Source organism: Capricornis sumatraensis, chromosome 13 (genome assembly GCF_032405125.1).
Source record: "Capricornis sumatraensis isolate serow.1 chromosome 13, serow.2, whole genome shotgun sequence".
Classification (NCBI taxonomy): domain Eukaryota; kingdom Metazoa; phylum Chordata; class Mammalia; order Artiodactyla; family Bovidae; genus Capricornis; species Capricornis sumatraensis.
This window is the reverse complement of record NC_091081.1, coordinates 779,536-806,129: the sequence shown is the minus strand read 5'-3', so window position 1 is coordinate 806,129 and position 26,594 is coordinate 779,536. Positions and strand designations below refer to the sequence as shown.

General features: G+C 41.4%; 1 protein-coding gene across 1 annotated transcript; it reads left to right on the top strand.

The window, feature by feature from the left end:
- The first annotated feature begins 1,073 nt into the window (after nt 1-1,073).
- CGAS (cyclic GMP-AMP synthase) lies at nt 1,074-25,532 on the top strand. Its single transcript, XM_068985354.1, has 5 exons — nt 1,074-1,691; nt 7,575-7,794; nt 13,748-13,990; nt 21,912-22,014; nt 23,916-25,532. Exons 1-5 carry the CDS (start codon nt 1,074-1,076, stop codon nt 24,265-24,267), a joined length of 1,536 nt encoding a protein of 511 aa, XP_068841455.1. The 3' UTR covers nt 24,268-25,532.
- Nucleotides 25,533-26,594: the final 1,062 nt, after the last annotated feature.

Here is a 26,594-nt window from a genome sequence, read left to right as displayed (position 1 = left end):
AAGGCTGAGACGTGCTACAACATAGAGAAACCTTGAGGACTTTATTATTGAATAAGCTCATCATGAAAGGAAAAATATGATTCCACTTACATAAGGAACCTAGATGGTCAGATTAGAGACAGAAGGGTGCTTTCCAGAAGTCAGAGCAAGCAGGAGGGAATGGGGTGTTAGTTTAATGGGTAGAGTTTCAGTTTTTCAAGAGGAAGAATTCTTGAGACTGATGGTGGCGATGGTTTCACTCTGAACTGTACACTTAAAATGGTTAGGATGGTTAAAAAAAAAAAAAAGTACCAAGGCATGCTAAACCTAGGGCTTTCTATCAAACATGTATTTCTGTAAAGGACTTGGCTTTAGAAATCGATACTTAAAAGCTTGTATTGAAATACTCTGGAATCACAACGGCCGAAGCAGTATTATTTAAAAATATAAGTGCTGATGTGCCGATGTTTGATGGGCTTTTGAGAACCAGTGGATAAAACTCACCAATAAGAACTTTACACTTTGATTGTGGGTGCTTTTAAAACGATGTTTTAAAAAAAGGTTAAGTAATATTTATTCCATATTCAATCCATATTATTCAATCCAATTATTATTCAATATTCAATCTATATGATTCCACCTAGTAAAAAAAAATCTGTTTACTATTAATAAGAAAATCCTTTACTTATACTTGCATTTAGAAAGTTGCTCCGTCAAGTTCAATGTGTGAGATAGTTTTTCCCAAATGTTCTTAGGCGATACGCCATTAAACGCCTCTCGCTTTCAAAGGTCTTTTGCGCTTTCCTCGGTTCGGTTCTGCCTAGTTCCCAAGCCACAAGGCAGCGCTCGACGCAAGAAAATCCAGCGGACACCTGGGCGCGCGCGCGCTCGCGCGGCCCCGCGCTTCTGAGGCGGGGACGTGCCTCCGCGTGACCGCCCCGCCCCGCCAGGTTTTCCGCGCGTGCGCCCCACCGCGTCCGCTCAGTTCCCGCCACATTTTTAAGTTTCATTTCCTACCGCGACTGCCGGTTCCTCCTCACGCGCGGCCTGTTCCCCGAGCTGGTCTCCCTCAGGGAAACAAGAGAACGCCAGCCATGGCCCCACCGCGGGGAAGGGCGACGCGGAGAGCTTCGGAAACCGCCTCCGGGGTCTCGGCGCCGGCTGTGGAGGGCGGAGCGTCCGCGGCGCCCAGCGAGCCAGCGGCTGTCCCCGAGGCCGCCCGGCCCCGCGCGCGCAGGTGCGGTCCCGCTGGGGCGTCGGGCTCCCGGAGGGAGAAGAGCCGCCTGGATCCTCGGGAGAAGCCGCAGGTGCGCGCGCGGGCGGCCCGCGCCGAGGACCAGGCGGAGGGCCTGGCGGCTCCGACCGCGGACGCAGAGCCTCCCGCGGTCCCCGGGCACCCCCTGCCCAGGGCTACCGCTCGCAGCCGGGCGACCCCGAGCTCCGCTCGGGCGCGGAGACCCCAGTCCGGGCCCCCGGAAGGCCCCGGCCCGTGGGCCCCGGCTCCGCATCTCGGGCGAAGGGAGGAGGCGCCCGGTGCCTGGAAGCCCCGGGCCGTGCTGGAGAAGTTGAAGCTGAGCCGTCAGGCGATATCCATCGCGGCGGAGGTGGTGAACAGGTTGGTGGACCACCTGCTGCGGCGGCTGAACAGTTGCGAGTCGGAGTTCAAAGGCGTCGACCTGCTCGGCACCGGGAGCTACTACGAGCGCGTGAAGGTGAGCCGCCGGGCGCCTCCTCCGCGCCCCTCACTTCGCTTCGGAAGTAATGCTTGAGTGGTCTGTGACACCTGATAAAACGCTGATTTGTTTTGGCTTGCCATATAGATTGTAAACTGCACCGTCAGAGAATGTTTTACACCATTTTGAACCCTATATGGCTGCTCATTGTTATTGGTCACAACTTGGAACCCTATATGGCTGCTCATTTTATTGGTGTGGGCTCAGTGCTATTTGAAGTTCATTGTTGAAGCTGAAACTCCAATATTTTGACCACCTGGAAGAGCTGACTCATTTGAAAAGACCCTGATGCTGGGAAAGATTGAAAGCTGGAGGAGAAGGGGACGACAGAGGATGAGATGGTTGGATGGCATCACCGACTCAATGGGCATGAGTTTGAGTAAACTCCGGGAGTTGGTGATGGACAGGGAGGCCTGGCGTGCTGCAGTCCATGGGGTCGCAAAGAGTCGGACACGACTGAGTGACTGAACAGTGCTATTTGAGCTTCCCGGGTTAGCACAGTGGTCAAGAATCCGCCTGCCAATGTGGGACACCTGAATTCGATCTCTGTATGGCGAAGATGCCCTGGAGTAGTAGTTGTTCGGTCACTAAGTCGTGTTTGTCTGATTCTTTGCCACACCATGGACTGCAGCGCACCAGGCTTCCCCATCCTTCGCCATCTCTGGGAGTCTGTTCAAACTCCTGTCCATTGACTGTGTGATGCCATGAAACCATTTCATCCTCTGTCTCTCCCTTCTCCCCCTGCCCTCAATCTTTCCCATCATCAGAGTCTTTTCTAATGAGTCAGCTCTTCCAGGTGGCCAGAGTGTTGGAGCTTCAGCTTTAGTGTCAGTCCTTCTAATGAATATTCAGGGTTGATTTACTTTAGGATTGACTAGTTTGATTTCTTTGCTGTCCAAAGGACTCTGAAGAGTCTTCTCCAGCACCACAGTTTGAAAGCATCAGTTCTTCACAGGTCCAACCTTCTTTTAGGTCCATCTCTCACATCCATACATGGCTACTGGAAAAAGCATAGCTTTGACTAGATGGACTTTTTTTGGCAAAGTGATGTTTCTGCTTTTTAATACACTGTCTAGGTTGGTCATAGTTTTCTTCCAAGGAGCAAGTATCTTTTAATTTCATGGCTGCAGTCACTGTCCACAGTGATTTTGGAGCCCAGGAAAATAAAATCTGCCACAGTTTCTATATATTCTCCTTCTATTTGCCATGAAGTGATGGGACTGGATGCCATCATCTTAGTTTTCTTAATGGTGAGTTTTAAGCCAGCTTTTTACTTTGCTTTCAGCTTCATGAAGAGGCTCTTTAGTTCCTCTTCATTTTCTGCCATTAGGTGGTATCATCTGCCAGATGGTGATATCATCTGCATATCTGAAAGTGAAAGTGAAGTCACTAAGTCGTGTCCGACTCTTTGTGACCCCATGGACTGTAGCCTATCAGTCTCCTCAGTCCTTGGAATTTTCCAGGCAAGAGTACTGGAGGTTATTGATATTTCTCCCTGCAATCTTGATTCCAGCTTGAGTTTCATCCAGCCTGTCATCTGCATGATGTACTCTTCATAGAAGTTAATTAAGTAGAGTGACAATATACAGCCTTGACATACTCGTTTCCTAGTTTGGAACCAGTCCGTTGTTCCATGTTTGGTTCTAACTGTTGCTTCTTGACCTGCATACAGATTTCTCAGGAGGTAGGTAAGGTGGTCTGGTATTCCCATCTCTTTAAGAATTTTCCACAATTTGTTGTGATCCACAGAATCAAAGGCTTTAGCATAATCAGTGAAGCAGAAGTAGATGTATTTCTGGAATTCTCTTGCTTTATCTGTGATCCAGCAGATGTTGGCAATTTGATCTCTGGTTCCTCTGCTTTTTTTACATCCAGCTTGTACATCTGGAAGGTCTTGGTTCACTTACTGTTGAAGCGTAACTTGAAGGATCTTGAGCATTACTTTGCTAGCGTGTGAAATGGGTGCAATTGTGTGGTAGTTTGAACATTCTTTGGCATTGCCCTCCTTTGGAATTGAAATGAAAACTGATCTTTCCCAGGCCTGTGTCCATTGCTGAGTTTTCCAAATTTGCTGCCAGTTTGAGCGCAGCACTTAAAACGGCATCATCTTGAAGGATTTTAAATAGCTCAGCTGGAATTCCATCATCTCCACTAGCTGTTTTTGCAGTAATGCCTCCTTAGGCCCACTTGACTTCACTCTCCAAGATGTCTGGCTCTGGTTAGTGACCACACCATTGTGGTTATCCGAGTCATTAAGACTTTTTTTTTGTACCGTTCTTCTGGAGTAGCAAATGGCAACCCACTCCAGTATTCTTGCCTGGAAAATTCCAAGGACTGAGGAGCCTGGCAGGACAGACCACTTGGTCCCAACAGGTTGAACAGGACTGAGCAGGAACGCATGCAGGATATTTATCACAGGAAGATGTAGTGTATGTACCTGGTTTTGGATTTTAAATGCTTTTAGCACTGAAGACCACTCATAATTTCATCTAAAGCTACTTGAAAGCCAAGTGAGCAAAACTTATATCAACTATCTGTCTAGAGCATGATTCTTATTACATAAATATCAAACTGTTCAGTTCTATGGATGGTTCAAAGGAAAAGAGAAAGTTATTAGTTAGAACTCAAGGACAATTAAGACATTTACAGAGCAGTGTCCAATCAGAATCACTCTCCTTTTTATTTATTTTTTAGAAACTTTATTTTATATTGGAGTATAGTTGATTATCAGTGTTGTGATAGTTTCAGGAGTACAGCAAAATGATTCATTTATACATATACATGCATCCTTTTTCAAATTCTTTTCCCATTTAGATTGTTATATTGAGCAGAGTTCCTTGTTATCCATTCACAAGTCTCCTTCTTAAAATCAAGCTGATGAAAAGAAACCCAATGAAATTTGTTTTATCTAAAACATATATTGATTTTTAAAAATTGATTATAAAAGGTCTTCATGTTCATTTTAGAGTTGACGCAGTGCCTGCCCTCCAGTAGTAGACCATGGCACAGCAGTACGAACCCTCCATACCTCTGTCCTCAGCCTCTCCCATATTTGCCACTGTTCTGTGTTGATGTCCCTGGAAAATTCAGAAAAGCACATAAAAGAACAATATTATTGCTTTTTATTTTGTTCACTGTTATTTTGGTGTATTTTTTATTTTATGCATGCACTTGAATTTCAAAATGGGATTCCAAACTTTGTGACCTGATACCATTATATTTGAGAAGTAAAAGACATTTCTCATTAACCTTTCACTTGGGTTCATGTTGATGCATTTCCATTCATGTATGTAATATCAAATTCTGGGTGAAAATATGGAAATTTTCTTGTAGAAATTCTCTGTGGGATTACCAGTTCATATGTTGTTTTTTCCAATCCCCAGCACCTCACCCCAGCCCCCATCTAAGCCAGCATCTTTCACCTGAACTTTTGCCTTTCTGATCTCCTTATTTACCTTTTTGTATTATCTTCTCCACAGAGGCCAGAGTAAATTTTCAAAAATAGAAAGCTAAAACCTGCATTCTCAATGAACACAGTGGAATAAATCTGAGCTCCTTTCTGGGATCTACATGTCCTCGCAGAATCTGGGCCCTGGCCTCCTCTTCAGCTTTGTTTCATGTCATCTTCTTGTCCACATGAACCTATTTTTTGTTCATTGAGCTAAAATTTTAAATGTTAAAATTTTGACAATTCCAAGTTTGAGGAAGATATGAAGCAACTGAAACTCCCTTATGTTGATGATGGGAGGATAAATTGGTACTTCTTCTTTTGAAAACGAAAAATTTTTCTAAAGTTAAAGGTTTGCCTGTCCTATGGTCCAGCAGTCCCATTCGTGGGTGAATAACCAATAGAAATGAGTGCCCGTGGCCACCCAAAGACATATGTAAGAATGCTCAGAATAACTATAATAATTAAACTCAGAACTATTTGTAGTAAAAATTGGAAACAATATTCAACAACAGAATACATAAATCTATTTTGGTATATTCCATTAATTCAATGGAATACTATAAAGAATGAGAAAGAACTGCCACTATAGATACAGTGATATGGATGAATCTCACAAACAATGATGAATGAAAGAAGTCAGATGTAAAGAGTTCCTACTATATGATTTAGTTTATATGATGTTCCCAAACAGGCAAACCTAACATTTGCTGTTAGAAGTCAGGGTCGTGTCTACTCTTGATGGAGGTTTCTGATCAGAAGTGGGAATGCTGCTGGGCATGACGGTAGAATGTAGAATTTAGAATGTCCACAAGGCTCATTGTCCTTACCGAGATTCAGCCATTTTTCTTGAATAAATCTTCCTTGGATTGTTGCAGGTCATTTGGTTAATTTACAGAGATCTGAAAAAGCTGAATTTGACCATTTCTGGAGGAGTGGATTTTCAGAGGCTTGTACTTCATTCCCACGGATGGCACTTCAAGTGTTTGTTTTACCCTTGTAGTATCTCCTAGTCAGCTTGGGCTACCATAACAAAATACCATAGACTGAGAGGCTTAAACAATAGACATTTATTTTTTCACAATTCTGGAGGCTGGAAGTCCATGATTAGGGTGCCAGAATGGCTAGGTTCTGGTGAGGGCTCTCAGCCTGCTTTGCAGATCTCGTCCCTGTATCCTCACCGTGTTCCTCAGCACGTGTACAGAGGGACATGACTGATCTCACTTCTTCCAGTCCTGTCAACTAAGACCCTCCCCTTTATGATCTCATTTAACCTTCATTAATTCCTAAAAGCCCTCACATTGAGGGCTAGGGCTTCAGTATATGAGTTTGGAGAGGATATAGTCCACACACCGCCTGGTACATCTCAATGTGGACTAGCCACATTGATGTGGGAGGCAAAAAACATAGGGCCACCAGGTAATTGTGTTCAATAAGACAGTCCAGTACCCGTATTTGAAGCTTACCGTTAATGAGTGAAAGACTTGTGCATTTAAAATATTTATTTTTTATTTATTTTGGCTCCATGAGGTCTCCGTTGCAGCACGTGGGATCTTACGCGGTGGCTCGTGGGCTTCTCTGGAGTTGTGGTGCACAGACTAGAGTGCACAGGCTCTGTAGGTGCAGGTCTTGGGCCCAGCTGCCCCACGGCGTGTGCAGTCTTAATTCCCTGACTAGGATTGAACCCATGTGCCCTGCATTGCAAGGCAGATTCTTAACCACTGGGGAAGTCCCTGCATTTTTACTATAAGAAAGTAATCATTGATTATAATTGCTATCATTATTATTGCGGTGATGAAGAAGATTCTTTGATGCTCTTTATATATATGATGATATTTATTTTTTATCCATGCTGTGCAGCTTTTGATATTTTCGTTCCCCCACAAGGGACTGAACATGTGCCCTTGGCAGCAAAAACTTGGAGTCCTAACCACAGGACTTCCGGGAAATACCGTGAAGCTTTTAAAATGGTGTGGTTCAAAGACACTAATTAGTTAGTGTGTGACTTGGAGCTAATACTCAGTTTGGATGACAGTTAGCTATAAGGCAAGGGCCCTTGATCAACTAGCCAGGAGGTAACTACACACACTTTTGAGACCAGACAGGAGGGTGGCTTAGTGTGTAGCTTGTGACATAAAAGGTAGCATCTTAAAGGTCTTTAATTTATCAAGCTTTGAACTCAGGGAAAAAACTGGTACAGATTTTAAACCTTGAATAGTATTTTAAATTGTTTTTTAAAATGAGTGTAGAACCTGCAAGTGAAACCAATAATATTCTCCCAGCTCTACTATTCTCTATTAGGATTCTTGCTTTACACAGTATGATTTTAAGTGGAAATTTCATGAAAAAGATTGTAGTGGGTTGGAAAATATTTACAAGCAAACACAATCAGTGCTATTTTTCCTGTTTCTTAGATTTCTGCTCCTAATGAATTTGATGTTATGTTCAAACTGGAGGTCCCCCGAATTCAGCTGGAAGAATATGACAACAGTAGTGCTCATTACTTTGTGAAATTCAAAAGAAATCCCAAAGGAAGTCCTCTGGATCAGTTCTTAGAAGGGGGTATCTTATCGGCTTCTAAGATGCTGTCCAGGTTTAGGAAAATCATTAAGGAAGAAATTAAAAATATTGAAGGTAAGATCTTTGACTTTTGATTCTTTAAGGTGTAATCATACCTACTAATTTCTTCTCCTAATCTTTTTTGATTTCCCTGCAGCAGACTGTTGACTGCACGCATGCCAAGTCATTTCAGTCGTGTCCAACTCTTTGAGACCCTACGGAAACTGTAGCCCACCAGGCTCCTCTGTCCATGGGATTCTGCAGGCAAGAATACTGGAGTAGGTTGCCATGCCCTCCACCAGGGGATCTTCCTGACTCAGGGATTGAACCCATGTCTCTTAGGTCTCCTGCATTGGCAGGCGGGTTCTTTACCACTAGCACCACCTGGGAAGCCCAGACTGCCTTCTAGAAACAAGCTTTTGCTCTTAATTTTAGTCTACTACATTTTCTTGGTATTCATCCTAAATGTTGATTGGCTCTATTTTGTTTGTTTTTTTGTTTTTTTTAGCTGCACCATGTGGCCCTGCAGGATCTTAGTTCCCTGATCAGGGACTGAACCTGGGCTCCTGGTGGTGAAAGCACAGAGTCCTAGCCACAGGACTACCAGAGAATTTCCAGTTGGCTCTATTTTGATCTTCACTGAATATTTGCTGAGAAGCTGCCTGCACCCTTGGGTGTAGGTGGTTGAGTAAAATCAATGGGACTCCCCTCCTGAATTTGCAAAAACAAATTACAGTGTGTGCTTTGAAGGGAAGGAACTGGGAGACGTGGTAGCAGTTGGGATAGAGTGGGTGGTGGAGTAAAGCCCTGTGGCAGAAAAGAGCTTGATAAGCTCAAGGAGCAAAAAGAGGGCCGTATGGACAAGGGGAGGAGTGACCTGAAATGAAGTAAAAGTGGCTATGGGCCAGATTCTAGGAGGACTTGTGGATCCTGGAAAGGAGTTCAGATTTTATGCCGTGTTCCATTGAGAATTCAGGTCTTAATTAGAAAGTAATTGATTCCCTTGTGGCTCAGCTGGTAAAGAATCTGCCTGCAATGTGGGAGACCTGGGTTCATCCCTGGGTTGGGAAGAACCTCTGGAGAAGGGAAGGGCTACCCACTGTAGTATTCTGGCCTAGAGAATTCCATGGACTGCAAGGTCCATGGGGTCACAAAGAGCTGGACACAACTGAGTGGCTTTTGTTCATTAATGATTGATTGGCTTCATACTTTTAAAAATTTGCTCTGACTTCTGTGAAGAAGATAGTTTAAGAAGGCAGTTGGGAGTTTGGCTTTGGATAAGTTAGAGAATCCTATGGTGAAAAAGTATTGTAAAGTGAGAGGGTTCAGGAATGCTGGGGGGATGGCCTGGGGGGAAATTTCAGTATTAAGCAGAGTGGTAAGAAGAGGATCTCATTAGGGGCTGGAGAGAAGAGGGAGCAAAAGGAGACTATGCATGTTCTGCAGGAGTCATCAGTGTTTACAGCACACTAACATCCAGATCATGTTTGCACTTGGTTTGGTTTGTTTTGTGGGGATTGTTGGTAAGTTTGACTCAGAAGTTTCAGTGGAGTCCTCAGCACATGAGAGAGAAGGGTCGGGATGCTGTAGAGACAGCATCATGGTAACTTTCTAGAAAGTGTTGGCTGCAAAGGAAGTGGAAGGATGGATAAGTGGGGAGGCAGCATAGATGCAGGGTCAACGGAGAGTGTCCTTCAGGATGAGAGACACTGGATCCCCTTTGTGTGAAGACAGGAATGATCCGGTAGGAGGGGAGGCCACCGATGGGAGAGGGAGCTATGGAAGGAATGAGGTAAGAAGGAAGGGATCCAGAGACCATGTGTGGGGGTGCCTCTCAATGGTGGATGGACACTCCTAGGTCGTAAAAGGACTAAAGGAGACGTAATGGGTAAGAAGGAGGTGGGTTTCTGGATTTAGTGACAAAGAAAATGAAGGTATGCAGTGGGATTTTCTCCTTGGAGATACGTCCTCTCTCCCATTGTGGTCCTTTCCGAAAGTCTTATCTGGGAGCGGTCTTTCACTACTGCTTGTACACCCCGCCCCCCAAAGCCAGTATCTCTCCTCTAGAAGCCTTTCCCAAATTTCTGGCCATTGGCCATCTCCAGTTGGGTGTCCCACATGTACCTAGAACTCAGTGTAGATGAAATGAAGTTCATCTCAATCCAGTCTTTCTTCCTTCAGCCAACTCTGTGTTGAACAGTAGACTCAGCGTCAACCATTTCCCAGGCCAGTGTCGCGGGATGGCTTCCCCGACTCCTACCTTCTCCCTTACCTCACAGATTCAGTTTTACCTACCAGTTCAGTTCAGTTGCTCAGTCTTGTCCGACTCTTCGCTACCTCATGAATCGCAGCACGCCAGGTCTCCCTGCTCATCACCATCTCCCGGAGTTCACTCAGACTCACGTCCATTGAGTCAGTGATGCCATCCAGCCATCTCATCCTCGGTCGTCCCCTTCTCCTGCCCCCAATCCCTCCCAGCATCAGAGTCTTTTCCAATGAGTCAACTCTTCGCATGAGGTGGCCAAAGTACTGGAGTTTCAGCTTTAGCATCATTCCTTCCAAAGAAATCCCAGGGCTGATCTCCTTCAGAATGGACTGGTTGGATCTCCTTGCAGTCCGAGGGACTCTCAAGAGTCTTCTCCAACACCACAGTTCAAAAGCATCAATTCTTCAGCACTCAGCTTTCTTCACAGTCCAACTCTCACATCCGTACATGAGCACAGGAAAAACCATAGCCTTGACTAGACGGACCTTAGTCGGCAAAGTAATGTCTCTACTTTTGAATATACAATCTAGGTTGCTCATAACTTTTCTTCCAAGGAGTAAGTGTCTTTTAATTTCATGGCTGCAATTACCATCTGCAGTGATTTTGGAGCCCCCCCCCAAGATAAAGTCTGACACTGTTTCCACTGTTTCCCCATCTATTTCCCATGAAGTGATGGGACCGGATGCCAGTTCTATTAATTTGAACCTCTTTATTGCTTTCACTTCTGCTACATGGGTCTTTTTTAAAAAATAAAAATTGTCCATAATCGAGGTGAACAACGTGATGTTTTGATACACATAATGAACTGACTAGCACGGTCAAGCTAATTAGCATCTTCTCCCAGAGTTGCCTTTTTTGTATGTGAAGTGAGAGTATCTGAAACCTACTCTCTTGGCACATTGCCCATAAACAGTACAGTTGTACTAACAGTCACCACACTGTACGTTAGATCTTACTCTCCCTACATAACTGCAACTCTGTACTCTTGAATGAACGTCTTCCCATTTTCCCCACCTGCCCACCGCTGGTAACCACTGTTCTACAGTCTGCTGCTGTGTATTTGACTTTTTTAGATTCTTTGTATAAATGAGGTCATGCATTTTGCTTAGCACAATGACTTCCACTGCTGACCTGTACCTCCGCAGGAGACACTCAAACACAGTTCTGTCTCAGTCTCTGTGGGGTCTTTGGGTCCTGGTGTGCACAAGGTTTGTTTGAGCCCTCTGAACATCTCTGGCAGGTATGGGGTTTGATTCTAAATGTAATTTTGCCCCTCCTACCGTCTTGCTGGGGCTTCTTCCTGCCCTTGGACATGGGGTAGCTCCTTAAAGATGCTCCAGCGCTGCTCAGCCTCTGCACTGGGAGCGAGGCATCTTAGCCACTGGACTGCCAGGGCTGTCCCCGAGTGTCTTCTGAGTGTCCTCTAAGATAGAGGGGTCATGCTCAAACTTGGAAAACAGAGCTGAGTAACAGCTGACTTACCTGCTCCCACAAGCAGGGTTTCAATGCAGGCCTGACACACCCTGACACATGGGAAGCACTCAGATGGCCTGCCCAGGATGCTGAGACTGGATAGGAAGTTGGGGGGGGGGGGCTCCTGTCTCGCCCTGCTCTGCCCCTTCCTTGGGTGGGGACCCCAGCAAGGCTGGTGGAGCTTTGTCTCCCAGGCTCTAGCTCCCTCTCCTTCTGTGTCACTGGCTGGGCAAGGGTCCATCCTCCCCAAAGGTTTGCTTGTATCTGGTTCACTCTGTTCCCTCTTCCTTTCTTTCCTTTCATACTGTCATCTTAATCCCTTTAAGACCTGAGGCCTCAAGCCTAGACCGTGTCAGCTCTCTTAAATGTTCAAGCTGGATTTAATAAAGGCAGAGGAACCAGAGATCAAATTGCCAACATCTGCTGGATAATTGAAAAAGCAAGAGAGTTCCAGGAAAACATCTGCTTTATTGACTATGCCAAAGCCTTTATTGTGTGGATCACAACAAATTGTGGAGAATTCTTAAAGAGATGGGAATACCAGACCAGCTGACTTGCCTCCTGGGAAATCTGTATGCAGGTCAAGAAGCAACAGTTAGAAATGGATAGGGAAAAAAAAAAAAAAAGGATATGGAACAACAGACTTGTTCCAAATTGGCAAAGGAGTAAGTCAAGGTTGTATATTGTCACTGTGCTTATTTAACTTATATGCAGAGTACATCATATGAAATGCTGGACTGGATGAAGCACAAGCTGGAATCAAGATTGCTGGGAGACATCAATAACCTCAGATATGCAGATGATACCACACTTATGGCAGAAAGCGAAGAACTAAAGAGCCTCTTGATGAAAGTAAAAGAGGAGAGTGAAAAAGTTGGCTTAAAACTCAACATTCAGATCATGGCATCTGGTCCCATCACTTCATGGCAAAGAGATGGGTAAACAGTGGAAACAGTGACAGACTTTATTTTGGGGGGCTCTAAAATCACTGCAGATGGTGACTGCAGCCATGAAATTAAAAGATACTTGCTCCTTGGAAGAAAAGCTATGACCAGCCTAGACAGCATATTAAAAAGCAGAGAGATTACTTTGCCAACAATAATCCATCTAGTCAAAGCTATGGTTTTTCCAGTAGTCATGTATGGATGTGAGAGTTGGACTGTAAAGAAAGCTGAGCACCAAAGATGCTTTTGAACTGTGGTGTTGGAGAAGACTTGTGAGAGCCCCTTGGACAGCAGGGAGATCCAACCAGTCTATCCTAAAGGAAATCAGTCCTGATTGGAAGGACTGATACTAAAGCTGAAACTCTTAATATTTTGGCCACCTGATGCAAAGAAATGAGTCATTTGAAAAGACCCTGATGCTGGGAAAGATTGAAGGTGGGAGAAGGGGATGACAGAGGATGAGATGGTTGGATGGCATCACTGACTCCATGCACGTGAGTTTGAGTAAGCTCCGGGAGTTGGTGATGGACAGGAAAGCCTGGCATGCTGCAGTCAGTGGGGTCACAAAGAGTAGGACACGACTGAGTGATTGAACTGAACGACTTCCACATTCATCCACATTGTTACAAATGGCAGGATTTTCTTCCTTGTTAAGGCTGAATAATATTCCATTGTCTGTATATGCCACAGTCTCCTTACTTATTCATCTGTCAGTGGATTTTCTCCATATCTGGGCTATTGTGAATAATGCTGCAGTGAATGACAGTTGATCCCTGTGCCTTAATGCTCACTGCCTCTCTGTACGACAGGCCTCTGCCCTCTGAGTTGGTTTGTTGCTGTGGTCTTTTTTTTTTTTTTTTTTTTTAATTTGGCTGCACCACATGGCTTGTAGGATCTTAGTTCCCAGACCAGGGTTTGAACCCCTACCCTTGGCAGCATCAGCTCGGAATCCCGACCATTGGACTGCTAGGGACTTCCTGCGGAGGACTTCTAAATCAGCGTCTCTCCTCCGTGCTGGTCATCCTACCTCGTATGCAGGCCTCTCTCCAACTGCCAAACAAATATTGAAATGAAAATTTAATCACAGCACTCCCAGATCCCACAGTCCTTGGGGGCTCTTCATTTTATATATGAAACAGAATCTTCATGATACCCCCACTGCTTGAGGGGTATCAATCAATACTGGTTAAATGAGTAAAACACTGCCTTGTGGGGTCATTTTCTTCTTTAGAACTAATTTTTGTCTTACAGTTAGTATTTACAGATCTCCAATTATAGTTATTTTTCCTGTGTTAGAGAAAAATGGATTGATAAGCCCTTTCTTCCTTATTATATCTTTAAACAGATACTGATGTCATTATGGAGAGGAAGAAAAGAGGGAGCCCTGCTGTAACACTTCTGATTAAAAAACCTAGAGAAATATCTGTGGATATCATCCTGGCTTTGGAATCAAGAAGCAGCTGGCCTGCTAGCACCCAGAAAGGCCTGCCCATCAATAACTGGCTTGGAGCAAAAGTTAAGAGCAATCTAAAACGACAGCCATTTTACCTGGTACCCAAGCATGCAAAGGAAGGAAGTCTTTTCCAAGGTATCTTGATTATGAAGCTTTATGTAAAGATATCCATAGATAAAAGAGTCGTTAATGTTACATCCTAGGGCAGTGAAAGATCAACTGGTGCTGTTGGCTTTTCAAGAACCGTTGGGCTAAGATGGGAGTTTGGTGAGAGATGGAATTGCAAAGGGCATAATTTTAATAGTAATATCGAATACTCAGCTTTAAAATGTTTACTAGCCCACGTTTGAATGTTGTTTTTGTTTGTTTCTTGCTAGTAAAGAAAAGTAGTACTGGCCTTGCAATCTGACTGCCCTGGATTTAAATCTTGAGGCTTCTTCCCTCATTAGGTGTGTCATCTGGAGCTAGTTATCAAGCCCCTCTAAACCTGTTTTGGTCATCTGTGTATGTGGGTTAATCAAAACTACTTGAAAGGTTCTGGGAAGATAAAAATGAGGCAGTGCTTGCAGAATCCCTAGTTGAGTTAATAGCAGCTGTGTATTCCTGATGTTATCACCAGAGCCTCAGTTGTCACTCCAGCCTTGTTCCTCTCTTTCTTCTGTCTGCTTCCACTGCTCTCCATGCCGCTGGCAGAACTTCCTTGCAGCCTCAGCTGCAGTTCTGCCCACTGATTGGGTCTCCTCACCCGTGTACCCTGGTCTCCTGGGTCAGGACAGGTTTTCAGGTGGTGCTCTTGGGTAACATTCAAATTGTGAAGACTGGGCTGAGATAGTCTACAGGTGAAGCTGAATAATGGCGATATCTTCTGAGGTAGAAAAAGAATTCACCTATTATTTTCTTTTTCTCTCATAAATTATAAAGGACTTTTAGCACCTACTATTGCTGGACTCCAGGGAAATTGGAGGACAGATAACAAATGAAGTCAAGTTATCCGATAACAGATGAGATCAGATAACAAATGAACATATCCGAGAAATCGTCCATCATGCTTAGTTTGATGGATTGTTTTGTGGACACACATCATAACTTTATATTGCATGTATGTAGGAGTCATTTTCTGTAAGAAAAGTTGTTTATAAGAAGGAATTACATGTATCATAATTTTATGAAAGAAATATAACTTCTGGAGAAGGGTGTACAGTTTCTACAAGGGCTATCCCAAGAAACCCTCATTGCATGTGATACAGAAGTCTCAACAGGACCCATACTGCTCTCTTTGTGGCCCTTGGCCAACTACGTTGGGGTTGACTGGGAGACTCATCAGCCTAGGGATGAGGAAGCATCCTTCAGTGGCCATGTGCCTATACAAAGGCCAATGTGGTTGGATAGTTCCTCATATCCATGCCCAAGATAAAAGTGGAGGTGGTCAGGCACTCAGCTGACCTCTGCTCTGGTACCCTTGGCTGCTCTCCATCTCTCCTCATTTCAGATTATTCATATGTAGGCAAAACCCTGTGGCTATGTCTGTGTGTATGTGTGTATCTGAGTGGCTAAGAGGGGCAATGAAAATAACTTGTATTATCAATAGATAGGCATGTATTACACCTATTTTAGCTTTTTTCTTTTCAAATGTCTTATTACAAATTTCCTGGTCACAAGGTATATTTTAAAATATATACTTTGTTTGATTTTTTATCAAAAATTTCAATCTGTTTTAATCAAAATCAAATAATATGATTTTGATATTATCAAAAAGTGAAAAATTGATATTATCAAAATAATAATACAGGTGTTGTTACCAAGAATATAATTATTTTTTAAAAGTATAAACTTTATTTGCAGTTCTTTTTGTTAAGATAAAAAGACAGTCAAAATATTAAGTTTATTTTTTGACCTTAAGACTTGAAACATATAGTTTTTATTACACTAAAATGTACGAACATTAAAATACAAATTCCTTCAAACTGGTAGTCATCCATAGTTGGCTTTATCTAACAAAAGGGATTGAACGTCAACTAAATAAAAATATCATCATGTATAAAATAAAGCTAGAAGATATTTCTTTGCATTAAAGATCATTTTCAGAATGATAATGAGCATGGCAAGGACTATACATTTCATCACATTTATCAATACCTCATTTCAAGGCATGTATGCAATGAATGCTAAAATAGAAAAAAAATCAGTAAAGCTGCAGTGTTCTCAAATATCTAAATAGTCTGCCTGCATTTTAAATTCATTTAAATGCAAAAAAGTTATTCATCAATTTCAGTTCTGATATTCCAGTCAATGAACATGAAAAGCTTTATTTAAAAAGAATAATCCATACACTGTTGATGGAAGTGTTAAATGGTACAACCACTTTGAGAAACAGTCTGGCAGTTTGTTTTTTTAATTTTTATTTTATTATTTATTCATTCATTATTTTACTTTACAATATTGTATTGGTTTTGCCATACATCAACATGAATCTGCCACGGGTGTACCTGTGTTCCCAATCTTGAACCCCCCTCCCACCTCCCTCCTCAGAGGGACTGGCAGTTTCTTATACAGTAAAACATATGTCTTCCGTAATCCAACATGAAGTCCATAACACATTTATACAAGAATATACATAACAACCAAAATCTGTAAATAGCCCAGAAGTCTGTCAAAAGATAATGGATATAATATTTATAAACTAGAAGACTACTCAGCAACAGAAGTCAGTGAACTACTGATAAAAGAGGGTCTTAAAAACATTAAGACAGGTGAAAGAAAAGAGAAACAAAAGGTCCATACTGTATAAGCTCAATTATATTATGTTTGAGAACAGGCGAGATTTATCTATGGTTTTTTATTTTTAATTAGAACATTGGTTGCCTGAGGTGACTGGGGATTGATTAGGCAGGAGCACAAGAGAGCTTTCTGGAATGATGATAACTTTTTAACTCCAGATACAGCTTAAATTACACAGGTGTAGTCATTTGTCAAAACTCATCAAATGCAATATTTAAGATTTGTGTGTTTCACTGTTTGCAAATCTTACCTTAAGTATCAAACACACAAAGATAAATACTGGCCTCTGAAATACCCATGCTGAAATGTTTATGGGTAAAGTATTCTAGCTAATTCCACAACTTGTTTTAAAATAACATTTTTCTCGGGCATCCCTCGTAGTACAGTGGTTAAGAATCCACCTGCCAGTGCAGGGGACATGGGTTTGATCTCTGGTATGGGAAGATCCCACATGCCATGGGGCAGCTAAGCCCGGGCACCACGAGCTACTGAGCCTAAGCTCTAAGACCTAGAGCAGCAACTACTGAGCTCATGTTCTGCAGCTACTGAAGCCTGGTGGGTTAAGCTAACCAGCTCAGCATGCTTAACATTCATTTTCATTATTGTTTCTAATTTTAGACATTGGATTTTAAATGTTGATTTAGTTTTGTTTTTTAAATTTATAAAGCATTCGTATGGTCCCAAAGTCAAAGCTACAGAAAAAAGTATTCTTAGGGAAACACAGCTTCCCTGTATGTTTCTTCTACCCTCTTCTCTCCTTTCCCGATTGGAAATCCATTAATTGTTTTGGGTTTAACTTTTGTTTTTAAAAAGTACAAGCATTTTGTGTGTGTATATATATATGCATATACATATATATGCATATATATATTTATTTATATGCAACCCCCTTTTTAAGATGAGTACAATTTTTCTACTTTTACTTAATAAGATATCTTGGCGATCATGCCATAGCTGTATATAGAGATAGCACTCATTCCTTTTTTTGTTTTTTAAAATACTTCCATGTATTTATTTTCTTTTGGCTGTGCTGGGTCTTCATTGTTCCTTAGCCTTTTCTCTAGTTGTGGAGAGCTGGGGGCTTCTCTCTAGTTGTGGTGCACAGATTTCTCATTGCGGCAGCTTCTCTTGTGGTGCACGGGCTTCAGTGGTCGTGGCCCCCAGGCTCTAGGGCACAGGCTGTATAGTTATGGTGCACGGGCTTAGTTTCTCCATGGCCTGTGAGATCTTCCCAGATCAGGGACCTAACCTGTGTCTCCTGCCGATCCTCCATTGCCAGGTGGATTCTTTATCACTGAGCCAACCCGGAAGCCCAGCAGTCATTTCTTTTTTTAACAAAATTTTTATACTCTTTTTAAAGGTTACTTTCTATTTAGAATTATTACAAAATATTAGCTATATATTTCCTGTGTTGTATGATGATACATCCTTGTAGTCTGATCTTACGCCCAGTAGTTTGTCTTTCCCACTTCCCCACCCCTGTATTGCCCCGTCCACTGGTAACCACTCGTTTGTTCTCTTTTATCTGTGAATCTTATTGTTATTTTCTCTAGTTTATTTTTTTAGGTTCCATGTATAAATCATGTCATATAGTGTTTTTGTCTTTCTCTGCATAATGCCCTTCAAGTCTGTCCACGTTGCTGCAGATGGCAAAATTTCATTCTTTTTTTTAATGACTGAGTAGTAGTCCACTGTATACCACAGCTGCTTTATCCATTCATCTGTTTATGGACACTTGTGTTACTTTTATATCTTGGCACTTGTGAACGATGCGGCTGTGAACACTTGAGGTGTGTGTACCTTTTCAAAAACCTCACTAAGGGTTTTTTTGAGCACCCATTCCTTTTTACAGTCTATTTTTGCAGTTTGTCAAGGAATAGTAAATCCATATCTAATTTTGCTAGTATTGCCAAAGTCACCTCCATACAGAATTTACCAATTTGCATTCCCAACAGCTGTGTGTAGGAGAGTGCCCATTTCACCCTCAACTTCATCAGCAGAACTCATTAAACTTTGGAATGTTTGCCAATAATTCAAAAAGGGAGAAATGATGCCTCAATGTCGTTATTTAAAATAAACTTAATTTTAGAATAGTTTAAGATTTGCCAAAAAAGTACAAAGATAGTATAGAGAGTTTCTATATACCACATAACCAATTTTCCATTTTAGCATCTTACATTAATATGACACACTGGTCACAATTAATGAACCAATATTAATGTAGTCCTGTTACTCAGATTTCCTTGGTTTTTACCTGATGTCCTCTTTCTGTTCCAGGAGCCCATGTAGTTCGCTACATTCCATTTAGTCGTCATGTCTCCTTAGTTTCCTCTTGACTGTGACAGTTTCCCAGTCTTTCTTTGTTTTGATGACCTTGACAGTTTTGAAGAGTACCAGTCAGATATTTTGTGGAACAGCCCTCATTTGGCATGTGCCTCATGTTTTTCTTGTGATTAGATTGCAGTTCTGGGTTTGGGGGAGGACTGCAGAAGTGAAGTGCCGTTCTCATAACAGTGCATCAACGGTACATCGTGGGCCTGACTTAGCACTGCTGGTGTGGAGCTTAATCTCCTGGCTCAGGGAGTGTTTGCCAGGATTCTTCCCTATTAAGATCTTCTCTTTCCCCCTTTTCGTACTGTGCGTTTTGGAAGGAAGTCACTGTGCACAGCTCACACTTAAGCTCACCTCTTTAAGAGCAGAGTATTTACACAAATTATTCAGAATTCTTCTGCATGGAGATTTATCTCCTCTCTAATCTGTTTACTTAAATCATATCAGTATGGACTCATGGGTATTTGTCTCATATTTTGGGCTATAATTCAATACTGCTTTCATTTTGTTGCCTAAATTGTTCTAGCTTTGGTCTTCAGGAGCTCTTGCAGTTGGCTCCTGTATCCTTTGGACATATGTCCCATAGTTGTGGGGTTTTTTTGTTTTTATTTTCAGCACTAACTCACTTTCTGGCGCTACAAGATGCTCCAGGCTCATCTTGTATAGTTCCTGCTTCAGTCCTAGAATCAGCCATTTCTCCAAGGAACTCTCTGGATCCTTTTATTGTAGAGTGTGTACTAGAACTGTAGAAGTGTGATCTAGGTGCTGCGTGTGTTCTGCTGCTAGAGTGTCATCCCTTTCAGCTGGAGGAGCAAGGAAATATTTGTATGTATACTATCCCCAGGATATGCACAGCTCACCACCTGTATCTGTATCAAGTGGTACATGAGTTCATGCTGATGTCTCTAACTGTAATCCATTACCACGTGGGTCATCCTGCCTTTCCTCCTTGCTATCTGTAACCTTTCCTTCCAACAGTGAGAAGCCTGGCTCCTACCATCTGCCACCCACCTAGCCCATCATTCCTTGTTCAGTTCCCACCCACACATGGGCGCGTCAGAATTGCAAACCCATTCCCCCGTGTGCCTGGGGCACGTGTATTGTTCCTTTCACCTTCAGTCTTACAGATTCCATTTCCAAAGCAACTTCAGTCAGCACCTTTTGCCCCCAGCCCCTTCAGGGAGGTTGTGTCATATGTTTGTGATGCAGTTAGAGCCCCTTTGCACAGTCTGCATTCCTTCCTGAGATCCCTTGACCGTCTAAATGACTTTTTAACAGTTTGTGTACGTTAAGTTTCACTCTTCATGCCATGAAGTCCTATTGATTTTGACAAATGCATTGCATCATTATCTATAATTACATAATAGTTTGACTTCCCTGAAAAGTACCTCTACTTACTCAACCTTCACTATTCCAAATCTCTGGCAACCACTGATCTGTTTACCATCTCTACAGAGTTTGCCTTTTCCAGAATGGCATGAATGGATTGTTGTAAATGGATTTATATAGCAGCAGTGAGCACACCTCTCTCTGTGCCACCTTTTCCATATATTTATTATCTGTATATTGTGTACGTATTATATGCTTTATTTTGTCCCCCCAAAATCTTTGTCTGTCCATGGGCTATATACCATTATGTCATACATAATGTCACTTTATAAGTCTTGATATTTGCTTTCCCACTCTGTCCTTCTTCAAGAGTGTTTTAGATATTCTTGACCCTTTGTTATTTTTATAAAAATGTTGGTATTGTCAAGTTCCACAATCATTTTTTTCTGGAGTTTTGATTGTGAGAGCATTGACTCTACAGATGAATTTGGGGAGATGTGATGTATTTATAATAATGAGTCTTTAATTCATGTGCAGCTGCACATCTCTGTTTATTTGGATTGCCTCTAATAGTTTTCAGTGAAGTTTTAGAATGTTCACAGAAATTTTATATATCTTTTATCAGATTTACTCATAGGCAGTTGTAACATTATGAAAAGTTGTAAAACAGAAAAGTAGACTGAAGAATATATGGAACTCACACATACCTGTCATTCTGTTTCTTTTGTATTTTCTATATACATGATTATATCATCTATCAGTAATGATGGCTTTGTTTTTCTCTTTCCAGTGCTATCACCCTATTTTTCCTTCTCTTACTGTGCTTGCTACGATAGCTATTGCATGTCAAACAGAATGAGGATAGCAGCCTGCCTTCCTGTTTTCAAAGAAAAAGCTTCAACTTTTTATGTTAGATTATCATATTGCTATCATCAGATCAAGGTTCCATCTGCATTTAAATTACTGAAAGGTGTTTTAATGATGAATGAATATTAAATTTTATTGGCTGCATTTTCTGCTTCTGTTGAGTTGGTCATGTGTTTCTCCCCTGTTCTGCTAATGTGACAGGTTGTGTTGATTGATTTTTAAAACGAAAAACCAATTCCTGGTATTAAAACTCAACAGTGATAGGATGGGTCAGAGCTATCCATTGTAAAACTTGGGGAGACGGGGGAAATCATTCTATTCTTATGTAAACTTACAAAAAATAGAAAAAAAGGAAACGTACCCTGATTCATTTTGCATAAATACTAAAACTTTGCAAGGATAGTATAAAAGAATAAACAAAAAATTTCAATCAATGCAAATTGTTATAGAGACAAAACATCAGCAAACAGAATTTAGCAACACATAAAAACCAACAGATCTTACCATAGCTCACTATATTAAGCTCTGACTTCTTCCGCTAATTGTTCTCTATCTTGGCCCATTGTTTGCTTGGTCAAATCACTTGTTTTAATATGTAATCACATTATTTATCTGTTCACTTCTTTTGGTCTGTCTCCCCCTAGAAATTTTTCAGAATTATATTATAATGAAGGAAATCACTTAAATATTTGTTGTTTGTAAATTGATGTTTTTGGTAAAGTGCTTTTCTGTTTTTCTTTTGGATATTAAGAGGAAACATGGCGGCTGTCCTTCTCTCACATTGAAAAGGCCATTTTGAAAAATCACGGACAATCTAAAACATGCTGTGAAACTGATGGAGTAAAATGTTGCAGGTAAGCTCCTTATTTTGTAAATGACAGACATACCAATAGAATGCTTAGTTCTTTGCTGACTCTAGTTGAAACCTGAAGATTACCACTGCTGGGTTGAGTTCTGGGGGCAGCACATGGCTGGATTGACCAGGGGTATTGGAGTGTAAGCATGAAACCAAGGATGCCGGGTCCAAGGGACTAAGGAAAGAATGTTGTTAGAAGGCAATGCTGGGACCTCCCCGGTGGTCCAGTGGTTAAGACTTCAGCTTCCAGTGCAGAGGGTGTGGGTTCGATCCCTGGTCGGGAAGGTAAGATCCCATGTGCCCTGAGGCACAAAAACTAAAACAGAGAACAGAAGCAGCATTGTAACAAATTCGATAAAGACTAAAAATGGTCCACATTAAAAAAAATAATCTTAAATAAAAAGGGACTGCTGGGGAGCATAGACCTGAGCCTGGATGCTGTGGATGTCTGAGAGGAGGAAAGAGTGGAGAGTGTGAATACTAGTCATGACTAGCCATGACAGTTGGGTTTGCCTTAATGTTCTGGTTGGTTCAAGACAATGAATAATAATGTTGCATAATGGGAAGAGACCAAAGGACTGCTCTTACTGGGTGCTGGGGCTTGCTTTGAGATGGTTTAGCTATGAGGAAGGCTAGGGAATGACAAGCCAAGTTTGAAACAACACTAAGATGTTGGTAATTATTTTTCTTGATTAGCATACATACCATAAAGTACTGAGTTTTGAAAAGAATCATTCATTTCAGTTTTTAAAGTCGGGCTTTCCTGATAGCTCAGTTGGTAAAGAATCTGCTTGCAATGCAGGAGACCCCGGTTTGATCCCTGGGTCGGGAAGATTTGCTGGAGAAGGGACAGGCTACCCACTCCAGTATTCTTGGACTTCCCTTGTGGCTCAGCTGGTAAAGAATCCGCATGCAATGTAGGAGACCTGGGTTCGATCCCTGGGTTGGGAAGATCCCCCGGGGTGGGGAAAGGCTACCCACTCCAGTATTCTGGCCTAGAGAATTCCATGGACTGAATATAGTCCATAGAGTTGCAAAGAGTCAGACACGACTGAGTGACTGTCACTTTCACTTTCAAAGCTGAATAGAATAAGGATCACAAAAGTTAAAAGGTTAAAGCAAGGATACCCAAAGTGTGAGCACGGGGGGTCTTTAAGGCTTCACATGCAGGTTTTGAAGCAAGCGTTAAGAAAAGTATATTGTTGATAAGGCTTAATAATTGTATAAACATTAAATTTTGTCAGCTACCAAAATAACTGAATGATTAATGTAAATAAAAATAAGACAATGATTTTATAAAAATTAAAACAAGATTTTTCTAAATACTAAACTGGATGAATAATGTAAAATATCTGCTAGTTTTCATGTAGTTGAATTAATCCTAATAGAATAAAATACTTAAGCTATGAATGAGGAAGAAGGAAGGAGAAAATATGTTTTTGAAACTTTTAAAGTATGTATTTGAAAAAATAATTAGGTTTTAGAATGACTCTAATTATATTATTTATACATATCATTGGGCTGCCCTAGTAGCTCAGCAGTAAAGAGTCCACTTGCAATGCAGGAGATGTGGGTTCAATCCCTGGACTGGGAACATCCCCTGGAGGAGGGCATGGCAACCCACTCCAGTATTCTTGCCTGGAGAATCTCATGGACAGAGGAGCCTGGTGGGGTACAGTAAATAGGGTCAGAAAGAGTCCTACAGGACTGAAGTGACTGAGCACATACGCACACATACATACCTTTTTTGTTTTTTGTGTCTTTGTAAAAAATGTATTATATATCTGTATTGTTTATTACATCTTTGTATGTTTTTCCTGTAAGATGCCTAAAGTTCTTTGTGGAATGAAAAAGGTTGTAAAGAAATAAAACTAAATGCTTCTCTTTTCTGTTCAACAGGAAAGAGTGTTTAAAGCTGATGAAATACCTTTTAGAACAACTGAAAAAAAAGTTTGGAAACCGAAGGGAACTGGATAAGTTCTGTTCTTATCATGTGAAGACTGCTTTCTTTCATGTCTGTACCCAGGACCCACATGACAGTCAGTGGCATTACAAAGACCTGGAGCTCTGCTTTGATAACTGTGTGACATACTTTCTTCAGTGTCTCAAGACAGAACACCTCGAGCACTATTTCATTCCTGATGTCAATCTCTTCTCTCGAGACAAAATTGACAAGCTAAGTAAAGAATTTCTGTCAAAGCAAATTGAATATGAGCAAAACAATGGATTTCCAGTTTTTGATGAATTTTGAAATTTTACTTTTAAGAAGAATCCAAGAATTAGAGTGACTTTATAATAATTGAAATGTATCACAACAGTGATTGACTAAAATGAATATAATTATTCAGCCATCAGGTTGTCTTCATCAAGTCTAATCAATATAAAAGGATGGATTAGGAAAGAGATTATGTAATAGAAGCAAAGGAGTATTTAAGGGTCTCCCTGGTGGTCCAATGGTTAAGAATCTACCTGCCAATGCAGAGGACATGAGTTTGATCTTTGCTCTGAGAAGATCCCACATGTCCCGGGGCAACTCACCACGTGTCACAACTACTGAGCTTGAGCTCTGGAGCCTGCAGTCGCAACTGCTGAGCCCATGTGCTACAAGTACCCCCTAGAGCCTGTGCTCCGTAACAAGAGAAGTCACTACAGTGAAAGGTCCTCAAACTACTAGAGAATAGCTCTCATTCTCTGCAATTAGAGAAAGCCCTCATGCAGCAACGAAGACCCAGCCATAAATAATAAGTAAAATATAAAATATAAAAGCTTCATCAGAGTGGGGTGAAAAGAAGGACGAAATACAGATCACCTCAATTAAATTCATCAAACACTTACTGAACAGCACTCCTCACCTAGCACAAATGTGTGGAAGGTGGCAAAAGACAATGTTAGAAATGATCATTGCCTTTATGAACGGGTAGATTTTGTTGAACATATGGACATATTTGGAAGCAGGGTCCTGTCCTATGTGATAGGATAGGTAAGAAGGAAATGAAAAAATTGGTTCTGCATGTCTTGGGAAATTGATTATCTTTTATAGAAAAATATAGGATACTTTACTACAGGGCTAAATATAAAACATAACTTATTTTCTTTTACTTTAAGTAATACTTTTATATGTATTTCTAGAAAAGCAATAATACACATATGGTACAAAACTCAAAGAGTATGAAAATGTTACCCTCTGTACTCGGGAAGCATTTGACTTAAGGGAGCTGCTGCTTGTTAACTTTTTTCTATTTATGTATTTTGCACATTTTCTTATTGGCTATTTTATAGTTTTCTCATCATCATTTTATTTTGTTGTCATTGTCATGTAATGAATAACTTCTGTGTGGATTGTCTATATCATTTTTTGTGTCTCTTCGTGAGTGAGGTTTTAAAATTTACTTCTTGAACTTATCAGTCTTTATGCTTATGTGCAGTTTTATGTATCTTGTTTAACAACCTAATGTGTTTGAACATACTAATCACTGGACATTTGGAGAAGACTTTCAGTGATAAATAAATAGAAAATCGAGCAAACAAAAAAATCCAAGCTTCTTTTAACTCCAGGAAAAATTGTATGCAAGAAAAGAAAATTAATCATAGTCTAGTTTGAGAAAATTGCTTAGCTGTATTTATGAAGTCAAAGTAATATTATAACTATTGGCTATTAATTGTATCAGAATTATGATTAGTTATATGGAGAAGATAGGTTAACAGTCTGAGTGCTTATGTGTAACAGTGATGGTGGAGTTGGGCTATATTGGTTTTCTACTGCTGCGTTAAACTTACCATGAAATTAGTGGCTGAAACAATACACATTTATGATCTCACCGTTTCTCTGGGACAGGATTCTGGAATGGTTCTGCAGAACACCTCACAAGACTTCAATCATGGTGTAAGTGGGGGTTGCAGTCTTATCTGAGGCTTGCCCAGAGAATTCAGTTTCTTACGGTTGTAAGACTGAAGACTTCAGTTTTTTGCTGACTGTTGGCCAGAGATTGTCCTCAGCTGCTAGAAACTGCCTTCAGTTCCCTGCCATGTGAACCAGCCAGCATTGGCAGCCCTCAGCATGTCAGCAGTTCACTGCTGGCAAGGGAGGGAAAAACTCCAGCAAGAGGGTGTAACAGTCCTATTTCACCTAACAGCGAACACGTAATCGTGTGTATCTCATAACCTTTACCACATAATTGGTTGAAAGCAAGTCACTATTTCCACTCATATTCAAGGGGAGGGGAATCACTGAAGAGTGTTATGTCAGTTTAAACAACCGTATAGTTAGGGGGAAGACAGTTCCCTTAGACCAGTCCTGACACCAATTGCAGCTTGAGGAGGTTCTCCAAATCATTCTTAGGTTTGATAAGTCACTGGAAGATCGAACTCAACTGAAACCAGTATATTCATGGTTACAGTTTATTGCAGGGTAAAGATACAGGTTTAAATTAGCCAAGGGAAAATGTCCACGAGGGTACCAAACACTGAGGTTCTGTTCTTTTTTCCCTGGGAAGTCATGGGTATGTTTTTTTGATCTCTTGTCATTCATGAATATCAATAAACACAAATACTGCCAAGCAGGGAAGCTCACCTGAGTTG

Excerpts from the sequence above, each read along its gene's own strand:
- CGAS (XM_068985354.1), top strand. The coding sequence starts at position 1,074 with ATGGCCCCACCGCGGGGAAGGGCGACGCGGAGAGCTTCGGAAACCGCC. Across the intron at positions 1,692-7,574 it reads GCTACTACGAGCGCGTGAAG|ATTTCTGCTCCTAATGAATT; the intron begins GTGAGCCGCCGG and ends CCTGTTTCTTAG. Across the intron at positions 7,795-13,747 it reads AGAAATTAAAAATATTGAAG|ATACTGATGTCATTATGGAG; the intron begins GTAAGATCTTTG and ends ATCTTTAAACAG.